The 22,546-nt window shown below is 46.8% G+C and overlaps 1 protein-coding gene across 1 annotated transcript in view; it reads right to left on the bottom strand.

The window, feature by feature from the left end:
- LOC137526181 (contactin-associated protein-like 5) overlaps positions 1-22,546 on the bottom strand; it is a 508,827-nt gene that overhangs the window by 22,183 nt on the left and 464,098 nt on the right. The window contains exon 19 of the mRNA XM_068247401.1: positions 6,680-6,810. Within this exon, the coding sequence (XP_068103502.1) occupies positions 6,680-6,810 (131 nt within the window). The remainder of the gene's footprint in view (positions 1-6,679; positions 6,811-22,546) is intronic.

The following is a 22,546-nucleotide window of genomic DNA, read 5'->3' as shown; positions in this document are numbered from 1 at the left end:
GGTGGGGCTGCAGGGGATAGTGTTGTGTAGTGAAGTGTAAGTGTAGTGTGTAGTGTTGTGTAGTGCAGTATAGTGTAGCTCAGCTGGTTGGGAAGCAGGGGTTAGTGTTGTGTAGTGCAGTCCAATGTAGCTTAGCTGGTGGGGCTGCAGGGGATAGTGTTGTGTAGTGAAGTGTAAGTGTAGTGTGTAGTGTTGTGTAATGCAGTATAGTGTAGCTCAGCTGGTTGGGAAGCAGGAGTTAGTGTTGTGTAGTGCAGTGCAATGTAGCTTAGCTGGTGGGGCTGCAGGGGTTAGTGTTGTGTAGTGTAGTGTAGCTAAACTGGTCGAGCTGTAGGGGTTTGTGTAGTGCAGTGTGGCTTAGCTGGTAGGAGTAACAGGGGTTAGTGCAGTGCAGTGTTGCTTAGCTGGTGGGGTAGCAAGCGTTAGTGTAGTGTGTAGTGCAGTGCAGTCTAGTGTAGCTTAGCTGGTGGAGCAGCAAGGGTTAGTGTTGTGTATTGCAGTGCAGTGCACTGTAGTGTAGCTTAGCTGGTGGAGCTGCAGGGGTTATTGTAGTGCGTGTGGTGCAGTGTAGCTTAGCTGGTGGGGCTGCAGTCACTGGTGTACCAATATGGAATGCGACCCCTGCCATCGTGGGCCGCTCAGGGACTTTTGGGGGGCAGGAGGGGTTGCAGCATAAGAGGAGAGTGTGGCAGATCGGGGGGAGGGGGGAAATTCCCCCCCTCCCTCACCTCGGGCTCTCCTCTCAGCGCTCCCCCTCCTGCAATCATTGGTGGCAGCGGGCAGCAGCGGCAGCGGTGGCGGCAGGATGAATACATTACCACCTTCACTCTGGAGGACTTCCGTTCTTTAAGAGCTTCTTGCAACTTCCTGTGTAAACAAACGGAAGTCCTCCAGCAAGACTTGCCCTTTTTTGCAGGGGGGCCCGGGGATTTCTAGATACGCCCCTGGCTGCAGTGGTTAGTGTAGTGCAGTGTGGTGCAGTGTAACTTAGCTGGTGGGGCTGCAGTGGTTAGTGTAGTGCGGTGCAGTGTAGCTTAGCTGGTGGGGCTGCAGTGGTTAGTGTAGTGCAGTGAGGTGCAGTTTAGCTTAGCTGGTGGGGCTGCAGGGGTTAGTGCAGTGTGATGCAGTGTAGCTTAGCTGGTGGGGCTGCAGTGGTTAGTGTAGTGCAGTGTGGTGCAGTGTAGCTTAGCTGGTGGGGCTGCAGTGGTTAGTGTAGTGCAGTGCGGTGCAGTGAAGCTTAGCTGGTGGGGCTGCAGTGGTTAGTGTAGTGCAGTGCGGTGCAGTGTAGCTTAGCTGGTGGGGCTGTAGGGGTTAGTGCGGTGCAGTGTAGCTTAGCTGGTAGGGCTGCAGGGGTTAGTGCAGTGTGGTGCAGTGTAGCTTAGCTGGTGGGGCTGCAGTGGTTAGAGTAGTGCAGTGCGGTGCAGTGTAGCTTAGCTGGTGGGGCTGCAGTGGTTAGTGTAGTGCAGTGCGGTGCAGTGTAGCTTAGCTGGTGGGGCTGCAGGGGTTAGTGTAGTGCGGTGCAGTGAAGCTTAGCTGGTGGGGCTGCAGTGGTTAGTGTAGTGCAGTGCGGTGCAGTTAGCTGGTGGGGCTATAGGGGTTAGTGTGGTGCAGTGTAGCTTAGCTGGTGGGGCTGCAGTCACTGGCGTACCAATATGGAATGCGACCCCTGCCATCGTGGGCCGCTCAGGGACTTTTGGGGGGCAGGAGGGGTTGCAGCATAAGAGGAGAGTGTGGCAGATCGGGGGGAAATTCCCCCCCTCCCTCACCTCGGGCTCTCCTCTCAGCGCTCCCCCTCCTGCAATCATTGGTGGCAGCGGGCAGCAGCGGCAGCGGTGGCGGCAGGATGAATACATTACCACCTTCACTCTGGAGGACTTCCGTTCTTTAAGAGCTTCCTGCAACTTCCTGTGTAAACAAACGGAAGTCCTCCAGCAAGACTTGCCCTTTTTTGCAGGGGGGCCCGGGGATTTCTAGATACGCCCCTGGCTGCAGTGGTTAGTGTAGTGCAGTGTGGTGCAGTGTAACTTAGCTGGTGGGGCTGCAGTGGTTAGTGTAGTGCGGTGCAGTGTAGCTTAGCTGGTGGGGCTGCAGTGGTTAGTGTAGTGCAGTGAGGTGCAGTTTAGCTTAGCTGGTGGGGCTGCAGGGGTTAGTGCAGTGTGATGCAGTGTAGCTTAGCTGGTGGGGCTGCAGTGGTTAGTGTAGTGCAGTGTGGTGCAGTGTAGCTTAGCTGGTGGGGCTGCAGTGGTTAGTGTAGTGCAGTGCGGTGCAGTGAAGCTTAGCTGGTGGGGCTGCAGTGGTTAGTGTAGTGCAGTGCGGTGCAGTGTAGCTTAGCTGGTGGGGCTGTAGGGGTTAGTGCGGTGCAGTGTAGCTTAGCTGGTAGGGCTGCAGGGGTTAGTGCAGTGTGGTGCAGTGTAGCTTAGCTGGTGGGGCTGCAGTGGTTAGCGTAGTGCAGTGCGGTGCAGTGTAGCTTAGCTGGTGGGGCTGCAGTGGTTAGTGTAGTGCAGTGCGGTGCAGTGTAGCTTAGCTGGTGGGGCTGCAGGGGTTAGTGTAGTGCGGTGCAGTGAAGCTTAGCTGGTGGGGCTGCAGTGGTTAGTGTAGTGCAGTGCGGTGCAGTTAGCTGGTGGGGCTATAGGGGTTAGTGTGGTGCAGTGTAGCTTAGCTGGTGGGGCTGCAGGGGTTAGTGCAGTGCGGTGCAGTGTAGCTTAGCTGGTGGGGCTGCAGTGGTTAGTGTAGTGCAGTGCAGTGCAGTGTAGCTTAGCTGGTGGGGCTGTAGGGGTTAGTGCGGTGCAGTGTAGCTTAGCTGGTAGGGCTGCAGGGGTTAGTGCAGTGTGGTGCAGTGTAGCTTAGCTGGTGGGGCTGCAGGGGTTAGTGCAGTGCGGTGCAGTGTAGCTTAGCTGGTGGGGCTGCAGTGGTTAGCGTAGTGCAGTGCGGTGCAGTGTAGCTTAGCTGGTGGGGCTGCAGGGGTTAGTGCAGTGCGGTGCAGTGTAGCTTAGCTGGTGGGGCTGCAGTGGTTAGCGTAGTGCAGTGCGGTGCAGTGTAGCTTAGCTGGTGGGGCTGCAGTGGTTAGCGTAGTGTAGTGTGGTGCAGTGTAGCTTAGCTGGTGGGGCTGCAGTGGTTAGCGTAGTGCAGTGCGGTGCAGTGTAGCTTAGCTGGTGGGGCTGTAGGGGTTAGTGCGGTGCAGTGTAGCTTAGCTGGTAGGGCTGCAGGGGTTAGTGCAGTGTGGTGCAGTGTAGCTTAGCTGGTGGGGCTGCAGGGGTTAGTGCAGTGTGGTGCAGTGAAGCTTAGCTGGTGGGGCTGCAGTGGTTAGCAGTGTGGGAAACATCAAATTTTTATGCATATGCGTTTGTGAGTTTGTATCGCGCTGATATGCGTTTGCATTTTGCGATTTTGTTTCCGCACATGCGGTTTTTGCATTTTGCATGCGTTTTACCGCATTTTCGGTTCACATATACAAAATGCATATGCGTTTTGTATGCGTTTTCCATGTGTTTTTCTACTGCGTTTTATGCAAATCACTAGGAAGACAACAGGAAGCGGAAATACATCAGAAAACATTGTTTTTGGGTTTTTTTAAACACATATAAAAACGCATGAAAAACGCATACAAAATGCATTACATTGCGTCACCATTGACTTTCATTACATTCGTTTTTGATGCGTTTTTGAAAAATATGCAACAAAACCAGCATTTTAAAAACGCATATTACAAAACGCATACAAAACTTATATGCGTTTTTTGATATGCGTTTTTTGATGCAGCCCATTGACTAACGTTGCATGCAAAAACGTTGTATTTTCCCGAACGCTAGCGTTTCTGCTGAGTGTGTTCCCAGCCTCATAGTCACTGATAACCAGTTGCTGATTAAACTCTTGGTTAATTCACCCATACACTTTATGGTTCAGTAGTAGTAGATAATTCCAGTTCTCATACAAATTTCATACAAACTCTATGCAAATTGGAATGGGGACAGCCTTTATTGCTTCTCTGCAGCAAAACGCATGCAATACAAACAAGTGTGCTCTCAGACAAGTTATTTTTCTTCCTGACTCATTGGGACTTTCTATGTTAAGAAAATTGTTTGCTTATTACTGTTCACACAGCAGGAGGCATAAAAACACCCTCCAAAGGCTAAGTTTAATTCACATCATGATTTGCAATGTTTTCCATTTCAGGAATGCAGTTTATGGCAATCTTTCGGAAACCTATTATAAGCAAGTGAGAAACAGCGTGGAGAATTCATTAAGATAACGGCTATAACCAGGGGCATGTTTTCTATATAACAAATTCTGGGGTTACTCTTTAGAGTAATAAAAGTTTAAACATCTCTTACCATAATATTTGTATGCATCAGTAGCAAGCAATTACCGATCTGCATTTGGGAAGAGCGACTATCTATTGCATCAGAAAGCAATTTCCCATCAGGCTGAACCAGTTGTATTTTTTTGTTTTGTTGATGGAGTGTAAAATTGTTAGGGAAATTAGATGTCGCATGAGGAATGAAAGAAATGATAACAGTGCTGTTATAGAGCAGAGAGGAACAGATATCTGTTCTCAGATCAGGAATGTTGTTGTTCAGTTGTTATTCAGTCGTGTCCAATTCCTTGCAACCCCATGGACCACATTGTCCTCTACTGACCATTATGCCCCTCTGTCCTCTACTGTCTAGTAATTTGGGTCACTCCAAGCTGCTTGGTTACTGTTTTGTATTGGTCCAAGCCCTAACCCATACAGCCATATCAATTCCTGCCATGTACTGATGAGGACCAAAAGTCAGAAACAGGCTGTCTACATGTGGGGTTGATGTGGCTGTGTAATATTTAAAGAGGAGCTGTTAGGTATAAGGTCTCAGAGAAAATAAACACATATATCATTAGCTAAAGATTGGCTGTACTTACATTACATATGCATTTTACTGTCCACGTTTGGATTTCACAGAATTTTTATATAGTATTTGCAGAGAATGGTGCTTCTGACAGCTCATGGCAGGTTCCATGTTTGTCTGTCTCCTATGAAGCCAAATGTGTCGTCATGTCCTGCCTGCTTCCTGATGATTCCACTCACAGAAAAGCTCATACTGAATAACAGTACTGTGCAGTGAATATTAATTAGCCATGTGGCTAGGAACAATAGCGGACTCCTGCAGTGTACTCTGCCCGAGATTTATTAGTGCTGTGAGCTAGACTGTTACATGCTGTTGTAACTTTAGCCTCACTAGCAGCCAGGGGAGGGCCCCAGAATGCTTTGCAGTATCTGTTATTCGGCTTGCGTCCTCCTTAGGAGCATGGGAATACAGAGCCTTGCTGTCAGCACACATCAAAAGTAAGAGAGATTTTTAACTTCAGTATTGCCTTTTTGTCTTCCTTCTAAACTGTTTAACACAGGCGAATAGAGATTTAAATTAGCTTTTGCAGTCTGACAGTTACTCTTTAAAGCTATACGCTTGCTATACACCAGAAGTTCTGGATGCTAGCCTGGTTTACAAGGGCGTAAAGGGATAATTTGCATATTCAGTAGTGGTGCATTGTGGGAAACCACTTATAGCTGAATTATTGCAAGTTTCCTTCTGTTTTAAGAAGGCAAATTTCACCAAGCATTTCTTATTAGTAGGAGGGCTTTTCAGTCTCTTTTATCCCCCTATACATTCCTAGTGGATTGGGTCACCCCGAGCTGCTTGATTTCTCTGCTCTACTGCCTCTCAAAGCTTGTCCAACCTCAAGTTTGAGCAAAGTTTACAGTATCCAGCGGGGAATGCCTGGTGCTGGATATTTGTGCTTGCCACTTGCTTGAGCAACCTGCCGAAAAAGCACTAACCCCCCCCCCCCCTGTACAAAATAAAATACTCACGGCTCCTAGCATGTCGGGTCACGTGACATGCTAGGAGGTGTGCACGGACACCGGAAAGCCGCCAGAAAGTACCATATCCATGCCAGTGTTTAGGATGGACAGAGAAATGGAAAAATGGGTTTTACTTGATGAGCCGCACCTTTCTAATTTACAGTAGTCACGTAAATTCATTTGAGCTGGGCAAAAAATGTGTGAGGATTTAGAGCCCTTGAGGATAGGAGTTAGACAGCTCTAAATTATTGACTAAATCAATCAGGGCATTTATTTGCTTTTGAAGGCCCATTCTTAAAGGTTTTGGTTGCATAAAAGTGATATTCAGCTGGAAGGGGTAGTCCAGATAAACATCACAACGTACATCGCTTTGGGTGCCTACTCATGCACAAGTACTGTCACCACCCAGGAATCAAAACTCAATCCTTAGTTTGATGGCCAAGACACATGGCTAGAAAGGGAACTATAGCCTCGACCAGCAGTCTGGATCTCTCACCCAGTGGCGTAACTACAATTCATGGGAAACTTTGATATGGCCACCCTCCCATGTTCATAGCCCTTCCCCTGCCTCACTTTGGTGCCCTTCAAGGCCTGAGGGTAGATCTTGCAAGGGTCCTAAAACAAGAGGGGCTTGTAAGTTAGTAGTTGGAGTTCCCCACAGCTTGGGGGGCCACGGGGTTCACCGTTATAGCTACTGTGCCCCTGGGTGGACCCACCACAGCTGAGGACCATCTAGTGTGTGGACAAGGCTTTAGGGGTCCATATACTCCTTCTGTTACTGTATGTGTGGTTTATTGTGTAGAGAAGTTTAGTAACTATGTAGAGTGTGGCCACAATTATTACCTGTATCGTTAATTCTCTCCCATCTCGGCTGATCCTCACGTGATGTAATTTGCGGTTGTTCAGCCTCTTGGAGTCCAGAGTGAAGACATGAATCCCTTCTCTACCAATTTTATATCTGACCTGTAAGCTTCCTGCAACAGAGAAAGGAGTATATAACACAGGGGTCTAAACCTCGGGATCCTTAATAGTACAGATATACAAAGGCTAGGCAAAAAAGACAGAAAAAGCTAAGTTTGTAAAAGCCTGTAAATAAGACAGTAAGGATCAACGGAAGACAAGGGATGTTATTCACAAGATGTTACTCAAGTCTTTTTTTTTTTTTTTCATTCAAAGAAAAGAGTCTCATATTGTTTCCAGTACAGGAAGTGTTAAAAAACTTCAGTTGTTATCTATGCAAAAGAGCTTCTCTGAGCAATTAGACCCACTAGGTGGAATACAGTCCTGTTTCCTGAAGCACTTCATCAGCCAAGAAACCATGTGAGACAGCTTGAGATAAGGTTTTACTGCAGGAAAGTTCAAAGCGGCATTAGTTCTGCTTTGTATTGAGTTCTGCGTGTAGTTTCTAAACTGCAAAATTGACATTATTTATTTATTTATTTATTGTATTTGTAAAGCTCCAACATATTACGCAGCGCTGGACATTAGTTTAGGTTACAGACAATATTTAGGGGTGACATACAGCAAAATGACAATACCTGAATTCAAGAAAGACCAGATCACGCAGCACAGTATGAGTACAAGGTAATTCTTAGTCAGTCACTGGATGGAGTATGAAGATTAGGCAAGTTAGAATGATGCAAAGCTATAAAAAAAAATCTATATAACGGAAAAGAAAAATATTAGACTATTTTCTTTGCTACTAATGTTCTATTTGTGGTGCTGGATTTAATTTATTTGTATTCAATAAAATCACTATATATCTCAACTCAACTTTTTACTTGTTTGCTTGGAAAGGGATAAGGGGATATCCCAAGTCCTGAAGGAAAGGCAACAGGAGAAAGTGTGAATAACTTAGATTGTGTTTTATTAACTGCAGCGCCCTTCAATATCTGTTTTTCGACTCTAATGTTCTATTTGTCATCCACACCACACATACAATACATTATATCATAGTTTTGTTTTTAGTTTTGTTTTTTGCTTTAAAGAGGATCTATACAATAAAATACATATCAATCAAGTCACTGTGATCTCCTGGATCCCTCTTGCCATTTCCGCCGCTCCCCGCCGCGATCCTAGCGTTTAATCACCAGTTTTAGGCAGTGTTTACAAACAAAAAACATGGCCGCAAACCAGGAAGTGATGTGTGTATATATATATATATATATATATATATATATATATATATATATATATATATACACAGGACAAGCAGCTCTCTCAACCCCCCCCCCCCCCCCTTTCTTCTATCCTTAGAAGAAATAAGGCTGAAACATTTGTTACAGAGTCTCTTTAAGTTTGCTTTAAGGAGAGATAAGATGTGAGTTATGTAATTTACAAGATACCTGAAGTGACATGTGACATGATGAGTTAGACATGGGTATGTACAGTGCCTAGAACACAAATAACTAGGCTGTGTTCCTTTTTTTCTTTCTCTGCCTGAAAGAGTTAAATATCAGGTATGTAAGTGGCTGACTCAGTCCTGACTCAGGCAGGAAGTGACTACAGTGTGACCCTCACTGATAAGAAATTCCAACTATAAAACACTTTCCTAGCAGTAAATGGCTTCTGGGAGCAGGAAAGAGATAAAATGGGTCAATAGTTCATAGATTTTAGCTCTGGCATACTTCAATGAATGTGTCATTGAGCAAAAACAATAAAACAGTTAAAACTTAAAAAGTAGATCCAAACATAAAATAAAACAGTGGAATTGTAACGATTGTGGAATTCTCTCCGTGGTCAGCGCACAGGATGCGTGCTGACACTGCGGAAATCCTCCACAAGCGTATAATCTGAGAGAACCCAGCAAAAGGTGCAATGCACCTGTAGAGGGGAATTCCTGCTGGCAGATGGAGCCATGGAGTGCAGAGATACAGATCCTCTGCACAGCCACAGATGCCAGATAGGAGTTGTACAAGGGAAACCAAATGAGAACGCAATCGCAAGAGCTGCGATTGCCAATGAGAATGAGCACAGGGACAGAATGTATGTGTGTCCACCAATCCAGTCGCTAACCCGCGACGGTGAACACACAACAGCAGAAACAAAGTAGGAACGCAATAGCGAGAGAGGCGATTGCCAGAAGTGACACAAGATTGAGCAAGACAGAGCATGAGAGTAGCAAAGGCGCAGGAAACAACAATGAGAAGATGAGGAAAATAACAAACGCTAGCTAAACACGAACACCGCACTCATTCGCAACAGCGAACGCGTTTACGGCACGGTCTCCGCACGATAAGCGCAACAGAGACAAGCACGCCACCCTAACTAACCAATGCCACACAAACACGAAACAGAGAACGCGAACGCTTGCTTAACGGTTACCCCACCGAGCCTACAGCAAGCATTCATATCAGACAAGACAGAGAGAAGGAGCAGCCAGCAGCAACCGCAACTCTGGCCTACACTCCCAGACAGAGTACAAAAGGAACCACCGCTGCTACCACTAGAGCGAGTGCAATCCAGACAGACAAACGAACAGAAACAGGAATAGGTCAAATAAGATTCACCGCTCTTCCGCCAGAGTGAGTGCGATCTAGGTTCAGAGACAGGACAGGAAGGATCCACTGCTCTTTCCGTCAGAGCAAGTGTGATCCAAGTACAGAAACAGAGCTTAGCAGGATCCACTGCTCTTTCCGCCAGAGCAAGTGTGATCCAAGTTCTGGAACAAACGATTCACCATCGCCTACCGCTGGCGACAGTGCAATCGCAAGGACAAACAGAAGACAGAACAGGCAAAACAAATAATACAACCTGACTGTACTAGAGGAAGGCCTAATGCAATCCCCAGGAATACTCTAAGATAATCTTTAGCAAACAATAGCAAGGCTGACACTCCAGGAGTGTTTCAACAGTAACAAACCATGATGACCAGCAAAGGATTGTGGGATAACACGGTATTTATGCTGCAAGCCTTCAAAGGAGGCGGCTAGATAATTTACATGACAAATGTATGCAAATTCCTCAGAAGCAGAACAGGTCTGAAACTTGCAAAGTGAAGACAGGTCTCTCTTCCAGAGACCTGCAGCCCACAGACTTAAGGAATGGTCAAACAGCTGTCTGCCTGTGCAGCCAGATGAGCGGATCATTATAGGAATATCTTAAAAAGGTCATTTTTAGGAGTAGGAAGATAGATACAATCGTTTATTTCATTAGTTTATTTTCACCTCGGGTGTCCTTTAAGGAGAGAAAAGCTAAGTTCATCAGAAAAGCTGTGTGAATCAGCCCTATTGAAACCTATCAACACAATAAAACAGGCAGTTAAATAGCCACGGACATGCAGAAAACCATATGTCAGCATTATTACAGTTTACTATTCTTTTTTTTTCTCTTCTTCCCCACCCCCCACCCCTCCCCAGTTCAGCTCAGACAATGGATCTTTGGGTTGAACTTGAGGGTGATGCAAATAGTGTCTAATGCTGCGTACACAGTTGCGATAACGATCGTTCGTAAACACCAATTAACGATCGCTCGTCCGACAATTGCATAAAGTTCTTTCCGTCGCGATCAGAAGCGATCGTTAAGGAGAGTGAGGAAAGTGCAATCATTGCACGAGTGAATTTTTTCAACAAGTTGGATCCTCTTGCGCGATCATCGCTGTTAAAGTAAGGTGTGTACAGCAATCGTGAGAGAACGATCGTTACAGAATGTAGTGCGCAACCGCGCATATAGCTGGAACCACTGGCGTAACAATAGGGCCTGCAGCCCCTGCACCCGCGGGGGGCCCGGCCCCCCTGCTGGGGCCCGCTCGGGGCCGTTTTGTGGGGGTTGGAGGGGACGCAGCATGAGGGGAAAGCCATGCAGCAATTCGGCGGGGAGGGGGGAAGGTCCCCCCCCTCCCTCACCTTGGGGCTCTCCCCTCTGCGCTCCCCTCCACCTTACATCTAAGTCCGGGCAGTGTCTGGGCAGCGGCAGGCAATCTTCGGGTGATCCGGATAGTAGTTATCCGGATAACACCCAGTACTGCTGTGCTGTGCGGGCTGGGCGGAGGATCAAGCTTACCCTTCTGACGTCTTCTCCGGCCGTCCCTCGGCGCCTCCCACGATGCGTTCCACTCGGCACTCGCGTGACTTCAAACACTTCCTCCTTCCGGGTTGAAGGAGAAAGTGTTTGAAGTCACGTGAGCGCCGAGTGGAACGCATCGTGGGAGGCGCCGAGGGACGGCCGGAGAAGACGTCAGAAGGGTAAGCTTGATCCTCCGCCCAGCCCGCACAGCACAGCAGTACTGGGTGTCATCCGGATAACTACTATCCGGATCACCCGAAGATTGCCTGCCGCTGCCCAGACACTGCCCGGACTTAGATGTAAGGCGGAGGGGAGCGCAGAGGGGAGAGCCCCGAGGTGAGGGAGGGGGGGGGACCTTCCCCCCTCCCCGCCGAATTGCTGCATGGCTTTCCCCTCATGCTGCGTCCCCTCCAACCCCCACAAAACGGCCCCGAGCGGGCCGGGGGGGGGGGGGGCCCGCTCAGAAATTCTGCAGGGGGGACTGGTGGGGCCTAGTTACGCCCCTGGCTGGAACCTACGTATTTCCAATGTATTGTGTTTGGTAACGATCGTTCTGTGAGAATTTTGAAAAAAAAAAAAAAAAACATCAATTTTGCTGTTAATCCAAATGTTTTGTAAAACATTAATTACGTCATATCCGTGTGCGCACGCAACCATTCTTCACTGATCGTTCGTTTCTGCAATAACAATCGCTGCACTACATTCTCAGTTGCCTAATTTGCATTTACTGCTCTGCTCGGCCAACTATCGTTCGTCGCGGAACTATCGTTCCTAACGAGCGATCGTTATCGCAGGTGTGTACGTACCATAATACAATCTATGGGCTGCATGCTTTACTTTATGTCTTGCATCCAGCAACGTGCAAAGGGACTTCTCAAGACTGTTGTGTTTCTTTTTGCACTGCAGAGGGCATAGTGTGAAAGGACCCCCAGTCTTAGTCCCAATATATTTAGAAGGGAAAATTAAATGAGTCTGCAAAAATACAGCACATTCCAAGATGTATTGCAAATTGGAATTGTCATAAGAGAGCCAGGCCTGTTTACCAAAATAAATCTTGTTTTCAATTATTTTGTCCCATAATTACATGTCTGCCAAATGATTTATGCTCCCCCGTGAATTTCACGTGTGTAGATTAATAATTTAGGATCATAGTAAATACATAACCTAATTACTGCGATCCTAACAATGCTGCTACATTGTTTCCTTCCTTAGATAGATAGATAGATAGATAGATAGATAGATAGATAGATAGATAGATACTATAATACTCTCTCTCTCTCGCTCTCTCTCTCTCTTGCTCTCTCTCTTTTTTCTCTAATTGACTTACAGTGCATTACTCTACAAATATTAATATGTGCTTCTGTGTAGTGATTCAATGGGATTTTGTGTCCTACAGAGGTTCCTTAACCACTTAACGACCGCCTAACGCCGATAGGCGTCGGCGGGTCGTTAGTGGTATAGCATGGAAACGGCCGCTCGAGCGGCCTTTCCATGCTAGTTCACGGAGACTGCCTCCGTGAACAGTGTGCGAGCCGCCGATCGCGGCTCGCACGCATAATGTAAACATCCGCGTAAATATGTTGCAGAGGTGGCACACCTTACCCACGGTCTGGGTGCTACAACCTGAGGATGCTGAGCCCTAGCATGCAAAGTCACAATATCAAGCAGAAAGTCCAGGTTGGCACACCGATTCAATGCAAAATGCTTCAATTTATTGCTTCATCAGCACAGTGAACATGATACTGTCATGTTCACTGTGCTGATGAAGCAATAATGTAAACATCCGGGGAAGAAATCCCCGCTGTTTACATCACACGGCGCTGCTGCGCAGCAGCGGCGTGACGTAGATCGGCGATCCCCGGCCTCTGATTGGTCGGGGATCGCCGTCATCTGATAGGCAGAAGCCTATCCTATCAGGCGCAGGACGGAATTCCGTCCTGCTTTCCGTCCTGCGCCGCTCAGGAAAAAAGGTAGAGGGAGGGAAAGCCGGGGAGCCCAGAAAACGCTGCGGAGGGGGGCTTTGAGGAGCCCCCCCCCCCCCCGCAAATCAGTAGTAGCCGGCGGCGATCAGACCCCCCCCCTGCAGGACATCCCCCTAGTGGGGAAAAAAGGGGGGAAGTCTGATCGCCCTGCCACATTCCTGATCGGTGCTGCGGGCTGTAGAGCCCATGCAGCACCGATCAGTGCAAAATCCCCTGGTCCTTAAGTGGTTAAGATTTTGTGATCCATATTCACTGAAAATTGAATTACCTCCTTCATATAAAGGGATCCTTAACTGAGAGGGAAATGGATGTTTCCTTTGAAACAATACCAGTTGCCTGGCAGTCCTGATGATCACTTTGGCTGCAGTAGTGGCTGAATCACACACCTGAAACAAGCATGCAGCTAATCCAATCTGACTTCAGTCAGAGCACCTGATCTGCATGCTTGTTGGAGGGCTGTGGCTAAAAGTATTAGATTCTCACCCAGGATGATCCTGTGCAACTTGATAAAGGCCCATGGGGGCGAAACAGCGTCTGTCGTTGCTATCATATCGATGCCAATAAAGTCATAAAGAGCTACTAAATACATCGAGTGGTGCCGGTCCTTTGGTGAGAATTTATGCAGTGACCCCTTGGTACTGGGGTGGGGACCTTGGCACACCTTCTTGCATTATAGCCACTGTTAGTGCTCTCGGGCACTTGGAAGCTAAAAGTATTAGAGACACAGGACCAGCAGGAGAGCCAGGAAACTGACAGGTATAATTTGAAAAGGAAAAAATCCACATTCTTCTCAGTTTAGGTTCCCTTTAAGAATTTATGGTAGCATTTTACAAGACTCTCAATTCATTTGAGTAATAACATCACACCTATTATCTGTGGTTTATAGAAATGTGGGGAAGGCAGGGGGCTTTATGTTAATGTTAATGCTGCTGAAAAAACAGTTACTGATGTTCTGCAGTTATGTGAAAAGCGGTGCAGGGAGAGAGGAGAATAACCTGACAGATGCAAGTTACATTATACAGAAAGAATACTTTTGGTAGACAAAAAGCAAACACCCTTTCTGGATGACCCTCCTATTTAGGGAAGTTCATTTTTGAATGTGGCATGTACAATAGAAAGTGTGTGTGTGTGTGTGTGTGTGTGTGTACTGTGTGTGTGTGTGTGTGTGTGTGTGTGTGTGTGTGTGTGTGTGTGTGTGTGTGTGTGTGTGTGTGTGTGTGTGTGTGTGTGTGTGTGTGTACTGTGTGTGTGTGTGTGTGTGTGTGTGTGTGTGTGTGTGTGTGTGTGTGTGTGTGTGTGGTGTGGCCTTCATGTGGCTGCTGAACAAACAGTTACTGATGTTCTGCAGACCCGTGATAAGTGGTGCAGCAAGGGAAGAGGTAAACCTGACAGATGCAAGTTACATTACACAGAAAGAATAGCTTGCATGGCAGAATCACAGAACTCGGAGGCACTGGACTAATCAGAGAATGCAGAATTTTTCAGCAAAAATCTGACTACTGCGGTAATTTTAAACCAATCACAAGATTCTGGTTTTATGATTTCATTTTTTTTTTTGCATTCTCTAATGCAAAAATAATAAATACAATACTCCTTGGAAATCAGAAAAACTTAAATCATAAATTGGCATTGGCGAAAATCAAAATATCCGTTATGCGGAATCAGAAATAGGCATTTACGACCATCCCTACTCCTATTATAAGCTGATGCCTGACAATGGGGAAGGAGTGATACACCTCTCTGTACCAGCTCCATGCTGGAACTACCACAAAAATCGGCACATGTTTCCATTACGGCCCTTTTAGGGCTTTTTACTTAGCGGTGAGAACTTTGAAATCTGCGTTGATAGAGATGAGCAAGTCTTCCTTAAAGGCCAACTATCAAAGTTAACTAAAATTCTAAATGCCACATACAGTATATTTCCAGTAATTACTAGCACATAGCAATACAAAGCCTTTTTTTTATTGATTCATGTCTTATGTAAAGAAAATATGACATTTACAGAGAACAGTTTTCACTGTGGGCATTACTATGGAGGACTGTGTCCAGCACATCCGGCATACAGAAATAATCTTCACTGGCTGTAATAGTATGAGTTAAATGTGTTGAGAATGATAGAAAGTAGAAATATAGCTTCAAATGTGTGTAAATAATCATCAGCTGCAGCTCTCTGTGTGTTTCTCTCGCTCTCTTTCTCTCTGCCTCGCAGTGTAAAGCAAACAGTTTAGATCTCAGTCTGAATGGGGAGGGGGGGAATCCAAGTAAGGAAAAAGTACAGGTTCTTCTTTTCAAATCCTTCTTTGCATCAAAAAATCCCTCAGCTGCTCTCATATGATCTGTATGAAAGCAGACAGGGCAGAAACAAACAGTATATCATTCCTCTGTGAATAGTGACAAAGAGAAGTGGAACCTGGCTACATGATATAGCTCCAGCCTCTAGCCTGATGCCGACACAAATTTTTACAAACAGCTGGTAAACAAGGCATTTTTTTCCACATAGGCTGTGCTGAGGGACCTCTGATAAGCTTTCTAGTGTTTCTGGCTAAAATCTCTATAGGTGTGTGCAGGGCCGGCCCGCCCATGAGGCGGGGTGAGGCGGGTTCCTCAGGCGGCAGGAAGTGGAGGGGCGGCACCAGATGACGTGGCTGTGATAGCGGGGGGAGCCAGAGCCGCGGTGAGGGCAGCCCGACCTCTACCTCCCTCTCCCCGGGCCGCCCTCCATGCTCCCCCCTCGGACTGCAGGCAGCAGAGTTAGCGCGCAGGGAAGCGCTGCTGTACACAGCTGTTACTCACCTCCCTGGATCCGATCGCCGCTCCCGCCCTGCTGGTCTCCTCTCTGCCTAGCCGGCTGATACACACGCGGCTGCTTCCTGTGTAAACAGGAAGCAGCGTGTGTATCAGCAGCCGCTACATTGCAGAGAGGAGACCAGCAGGGCGGGAGCGGCGATCGGATCCAGGGAGGTGAGTAACAGCTGTGTACAGCAGCACTTCCCTGCTGCCTGCAGTCTGAGGGGGGAGCATGGAGAGCGGCCCGGGGAGAGGGAGGGAGAGGTCGGGCTGCCCTCCCCGCGGCTCCGGCTCCCCCCTCCGCCATTATGAGGGGGCACCTACCTACTTAACTTATACTGGGCAAGCTACCTATCTATCCTATACTGGGGGGCACCTACCTAATCTAACCTGTTTTGGGGGCAGCTACCTTTCTATCCTATACTGGGGGGCACCTACCTAATCTAACCTGTACTGGGGGCAGCTACCTATCTATCCTATACTGGGGGGCACCTACCTAATCTAACCTATACTGGGGGCCAGCTACCTATCTATCCTATACTGGGGGGCAGCTACCTATCTAACCTATACTGGGGGGCAGCTATCTATCTAACCTATATTGGGGGGCAGCTACCTATCTAATCTATACTTTGGGGCAGCTACCTATCTAACCTATACTGGGGGGCAGCTACCTATCTAACCTATGCTGGGGGGCAGCTACCTATCTAACCTATACTGGGGGGCAGCTACCTATCTAACCTATACTGGGGGCAGCTACCTATCTAACCTACACTGGGGGGCAGCTACCTATCTAACCTATACTGGGGGCAGCTACCTATCTATCCTATACTGGGGGGGCACCTACCTAATCTAACCTGTACTGGGGGCAGCTACCTATCTAACCTATACTGGGGGGCACCTACCTAATCTAACCTGTACTGGGGGGCAGCTACCTATCTAACCTATACTGGGGGGCAGCTACCTATCTAACCTATACTGGGGGCAGCTACCTATCTATCCTATACTGGGGGGCACCTACCTAATCTAACCTGTACTGGGGGCAGCTACCTATCTATCCTATACTGGGGGGCACCTACCTAATCTAACCTGTACTGGGGGGCAGCTACCTATCTAACCTATACTGGGGGGCAGCTACCTATCTAACCTATACTGGGGGGCAGCTACCTATCTAACCTATGCTGGAGGGCAGCTACCTATCTAACCTATGCTGGAGGGCAGCTACCTGTCTAACCTATGCTGGGGGCAGCTACCTATCTAATCTATACTGGGGGCGCCTACCTAATCTAACCTGTACTGGGGGCACCTACCTAATCTAACATATACTGAAGGGCAGCGACCTAATCTAACCTATACTGGGGGGAAGCTACCTATCTAACCTATACTGGGGGCACTTATCTAACCTGTATTGGGGGCACCTACCTACCTAGCTAGCCTATACAGATGGCAACTATACTGGCTACCTATACTGGGGGCACCTACCTAACTAACCTATACTGGGGGTACCTGCCTATCTAACCTATGCTGGGGGCAACTATACTGGCTACCTATATTGGAGGCACCTACCTAGCTAACCTGTACTGGGGGCACCTACTTATCTAACTTATACCGGGGGGGGGGGGGGGGGCGCCTGCCTATCTAACATACTGGGGGCAACTATACTGGCTACCTATACTGGAGGCAACTACCTGGCTAACCTATACTGGGGGCAACTTTACTGGCTCACCCATGCCTGGCCACCTATACTCGGGGGGGACCTATAGCTGGCTACCTATACCGGGGGGGGCGCAATTTTTACACCCTTGCCCTGGGTGCATTTTAGCCTAGAAACTGCACTGTTGCCGCCGGCCTCCGAGTCCGACGACTCCGAGCTCTGCAGCCTCTCCTGTCTCCTCCAAGGCTGCACGCTGGTGACGCTGCCTAGTGCCTAAGCCTGCTGATTTGATGGCGGCGGCTGCCGCCCGCTCTGCTGTCCTGGCTGCGGCTGATTGTCACGGTCAGTCACTGAGCAGCGAGCGCCGCCGACGTGACCGTGACGATGACGATGATGAGGCTGGCTGGCTGCCGCCGGCCGCCACTCACTGGCCCAGCGCGAGATCCCTCAGATCCGAGATGGAGCATGCCCGCCGCAGACCGCAGCCGTCTGTCCCCTGCCAGTGCAGGATGCATGCTAGATGCGGATGCCCTCCCTTCGCCGCCGCCAGACCCGGAGGGAGACCCAATCCCTGGTGAGTCAGTCACTCACTTTGCTGCGTCACTCAGGCTTTCCTTCACGGACACAGTCGGTTGTGTGGGGGATGTAATTTTTTTTTTTTTTTTTTTTTTTTTCTTTTCAAACCAGCGCTGAAAAATGCTTTCATCATTGTTTGAGCCATACATAGTTGAAACTTTATTTCACTATATTTATGTCATGCGTGCTTCAAAAACCATAAACTCCCCCCTTCCCTTACGCAACCCTCCCCATTCCAGAATTAACCATGTCTTACCATATCCTGTATCCCCTATATCTTAAATGAAAGGGAGGTGTAATAACCTGTTGTTCTTGCAACCGAGTATGTATACACATTCAGAAACTCTTACATTCAACCAAGCATACCCTTCCTTAACCCATAACCCATCCATATTAACCTGTCCCAGCCCACCTGACCACCCCACTTGTCCACTCTTACCCCCACTCGTGTTATACAGCGTAGCCCCTAACCCATCTTATTATATGTATACTTATTGCTTATCCATATATTTTTTTGTAATTGACAGCCAGGTATCCCTATAGGATCTGACCCACTGAGTACAATCTAAGTCAGGTGTGTGATCTGCTGTGTCGCCGTTGATTTCACTGCCACACAACCGATCCATTCTGCTCAACCAGTCATCGAGATGGGGGGGAGTCGAGTCTTTCCATTTTTCTACTATCATTCTTTTTGCGACTTTTGTTCCTAGCTCTTTAATTAGAGCACTTTCTTTACTATCGCCTGCGTCAGATATGCCAAAAATAGCTTCACTTGGAGAAAGTTTAAAGCCCCCTTCTAGCAGGTTTTTACAAAAGCTTATTATACTATCCCAAAAGGTCTTTGATATGGGACATGCCCACCACATGTGCAATTCGGACCCGTCCTCCTGCCCACACCTCCAGCACAATTCTCTTTGTTTGGAAAATTTTTGTATACGTTCCGGGGTAATGTACCATCTAGCAATGGTCTTGTACTGGGTAAGCTGGAGATCAATATCCGGGATCATCCAATTTTTATGCCAAATCGTGAGCCATTTACTTTTAAGCGAAGGGCCGAGGTCTCTTTCCCATTTTGTACAATAGTGTGGAATAAAATTTTGCCTTTCTCCTTGGCAAATAAGTCTATTAAGTTTGGATAAAGCTTTGTCCATTTTTTTATTAAGGAGAATATGTTTTTCAAAAATATTTGGGTCGTTCCTTAATCTGACAAACTTGAATTTTAATTTATGTATAAAACTTCTCGCTTGCTTTGTACCCCAAGTCTCCTTTTGCCTACGATTGTTTAATATGCCAGGTATCCCCAATGCAGGGTTTCCCCAGAGATTGATAATGCGCGTATCGGGGCTTATCGTGTTTCTGGAAAACCAGGACCTCACCAAGCCAGGCATGAAATCTGGATTCTCCCTTAAAGTGGTAAGTGGAGATGGGCCTGTGTCTTTGTGCCATTTTGAGACGAACCAAAAAAGAGTTTTTACTGTTGGTTTAATCAAAGGGTGATCCGTAGTGGAGTAAACTTTATAGATGTTTACTGGAATCCACGAGAAAATTAAATCTAAGTTACATTCGTCCTTTTCTAAGATGGACCAAGCTTTACCAGATCCAATGGGGGAAGATTCTATCTTCCAGTCCAAGACCCTTGCCAAGTGTGCACTTCTATAGTAATTTATAATGTTTGGTGCGGCTAGGCCTCCCTCCTCTTTCTGCCTAGAAATAAGTTTATAACTAATTCTACGTCTGGATTTACTCCAGATAAAATTTTGAAAAATTTTATGCCAGTTTTGGAACCATGAGTTGGGGATAGCCACTGGCAGGCTCCGCAAGAGAAAAATAAGTTTTGGTAAAACCAGCATTTTTAATATGCTGATCCTACCGATGACATTAAAACAGGGTCGATCCCATGATTGGAGTTTACCCTTGTACTCTTTAACAGTCTTAGAAAAGTTAGCCGTGAACAGGTCGTTAGGGTCTCTAGTGAGGGTAATACCAAGATATTTAATTGCTTGATCACTCCATCTAAATTTACTGTGTGTTTTAATAGCATTCACAGTGTCATGTGAACAACCCAAATTCAGGATTATAGTTTTAACCTGGTTAATCTTAAAATTAGAGTGCAACGAGAATACCTCGAGAAGTTTCTCACACCTGGCGATGGATTGGATTGGTTTGATCAAAGTTAGTAATAAATCATCGGCGTAGGCAAGTATTTTAATCTCCTCCGTCTTTGTTTTAACTCCTTTAACCATGTTGTCATTCTGAATTAGTTGTATAAATGCTTCTAAACTAAAATTGAAGAGCCATGAAGTGTGGGGGATGTAATGTTATGTAGAAATATTGGGGGGGGGGGGCGCCTTTAGCGATCTTTGGCTCAGGCAGCAGAATGTCCAGGACCGGTCCTGGGTGTGTGGCGTTTACAGAAGAACAGTTTCTTTGATAGTTGTTCTGTAACATTAGTCTGCTGTTCGGTAGACAGTATTTGTGTTTTCCAGCTTATAATGGCAGCATTTTTACTATCCTAGTCTTTAAAATCCCAGAAACTTGTATTTACTACATCGATGAGCCGTGGCGGGAATTAATCTTATTTTACTGTTTTTATGAAACTTGTGATTATTTATGTTGCGTTTGTACTTTTTGTTTCCTTTATTTGCGCTCGGCGGTCTGGCACCATACGAGTTTATGATGTTCTTTTGAAATTATTTTCAATTCTCATCGCAAACAGTAAACAAAGCAAAATAAAGAACAGCTTGTAAATGTAAACAGGTTTTTTTTTTGTTGATTTTTTTTTTTGTTAAGAATATGAAGCTGAATAACGAAACATATCACAAGTGAGAAGAGAGACAGGACAAGAAGGACCAAAAGGTAAAAATAAAGTGTTCAAATCAGAAAAATGATTGTCCCCTGAACGCTGGAATATGGCAGAGGTTAGTATAACGCCACCCTGGACCGCAAGTGTCAGAGAATCAATATTCAGGATAATAACTGCTAGCATGCTCTTTTATCCAGGGACCGCCCTAGGCGTATTCGCAAAAAGTGTGCCAGGAGATTTGGGCACTGGAAATAATGGCTAGTAGAATATTGGAAAATGTACTGATATTTAACTTTTTTGCATAGCTAATTCCGTAAATGTTACCGATATTTTATTGTAACTAAACCTAGCTCTACTTTCGCCACAGAACCCTCCCTTTACCAATGCCTAATCTTAACCCTAACCCTCACAACCAACGCCTAACCCTAATCACCCCCATCCAACCTTAAAGTAAACCAGAGCTGGAACTCCCCCCCCCCTCAACGTGCCGCCGTGGGTATATTATAACAGCCTTGTGCTACTCTGCAGACGGGGGAGAAGGGGTGGACCTTCATAGACTCCATCCCCCCACAGTCACAGGGGTCGTTAGGGCTAAAGTTAACATCTTTTCTTCTAACATTAGATAAGAAGATAAACCTGCTGTGAACAGGAGTTTAGCAGCGGTGGGATGGATATCTCGTTACTTAGTTGTTTGACACCTTATTTTATAAATATTTCCTTTAATGAATGATTCTCGTTAAATCCTAAGTGTCAGTGTGCCATTGTTCTGGGACTAGAACAGTCCACGTGTAATTTCCTGAGGTCCTTCGTGTATGATTGCCCTGGGAAGCCGAGTGCCCGCTGTATCTTTGTGTTGGGACTCCAGTCATAGGTGTGGCATTTCCCAGAGATCTCAGATGTCAGTGTGTCGTTGTTCTGGGACTAGAACAGTCCACGTGTAATTTCCTGAGGTCCTTCGTGTATGATTGCCCTGGGAAGCAGAGTGCCCGTTGTATCTTTGTGTTGGGACTCCAGGCATGGGTGTGACATTTCCCAGAGATCTGAGATGACAGTGTGTCGTTGTTCTGGGACTAGAACAGTCCGCATGTAATTTCCTGAGGTCCTTCGTGTATGATTGCCCTGGGAAGCAGAGTGCCCATTGTATCTTTGTGTTGGGACTCCAGGCATGGGTGTGACATTTCCCAGAGATCTGAGATGACAGTGTGTCGTTGTTCGGGGACTACAACAGTCCGCATGTAATTTCCTGAGGTCCTTCGTGTATTATTACCCTGGGAAGCAGAGTGCCCGTTGTATCTTTGTGTTGGGACTCCAGGCATGGGTGTGACATTTCCCAGAGATCTCAGAAGTCAGAGTGTTGTTGTTCTGGGATCTCATTAATCAGTTTATGGATAGCAAGGGATTTTTAAGGACAGAAAATAATAATTGAGGAGATCTCAGTGGATGCAACAAACACCTGATCCCAGCGTTTCTCCGCACCCTGCGCCGCTAGTGGAGACACACGCCTCAATCCCGCCGAGACCCGCCCTCCCAGGCCAGCTAATTATTGAGTGACTTGCCACATGTTAGCTTTCAGCCCAGGTTAAAAAAATGCTATTTTTCCAAGTGTGTGTCATGGTAAATTTGTGTTAAAGAGGCCCTGTCGTGACATATAGTAGAATGCAGTAAATTGATCAGGATAACCAATGTTACAGTAATTTTCCGCGTGCATAAGATAGGGGTGCGAGGAAATATGGGCACCCATTTTGGTCAATAAAATTATGTTTAAAGTGAACCTCCAAACTAAAAATCTACTCAGCAGCACTGAAAAGGCTTGGTGTTTCTTTAACAGTTTCACAGCATCAGGACTTTGTTTTTCTTACCCAAGCCTCATTTTTAGCTGCACAGAAGAAAACTGCCCCGGGTATTTT

This window comes from Hyperolius riggenbachi, chromosome 7 (assembly GCF_040937935.1).
Source record: "Hyperolius riggenbachi isolate aHypRig1 chromosome 7, aHypRig1.pri, whole genome shotgun sequence".
Lineage (NCBI taxonomy): Eukaryota > Metazoa > Chordata > Amphibia > Anura > Hyperoliidae > Hyperolius > Hyperolius riggenbachi.
Note: the sequence above shows the minus strand (reverse complement) of the source record. Positions and strands in the feature narration are given on the sequence as shown.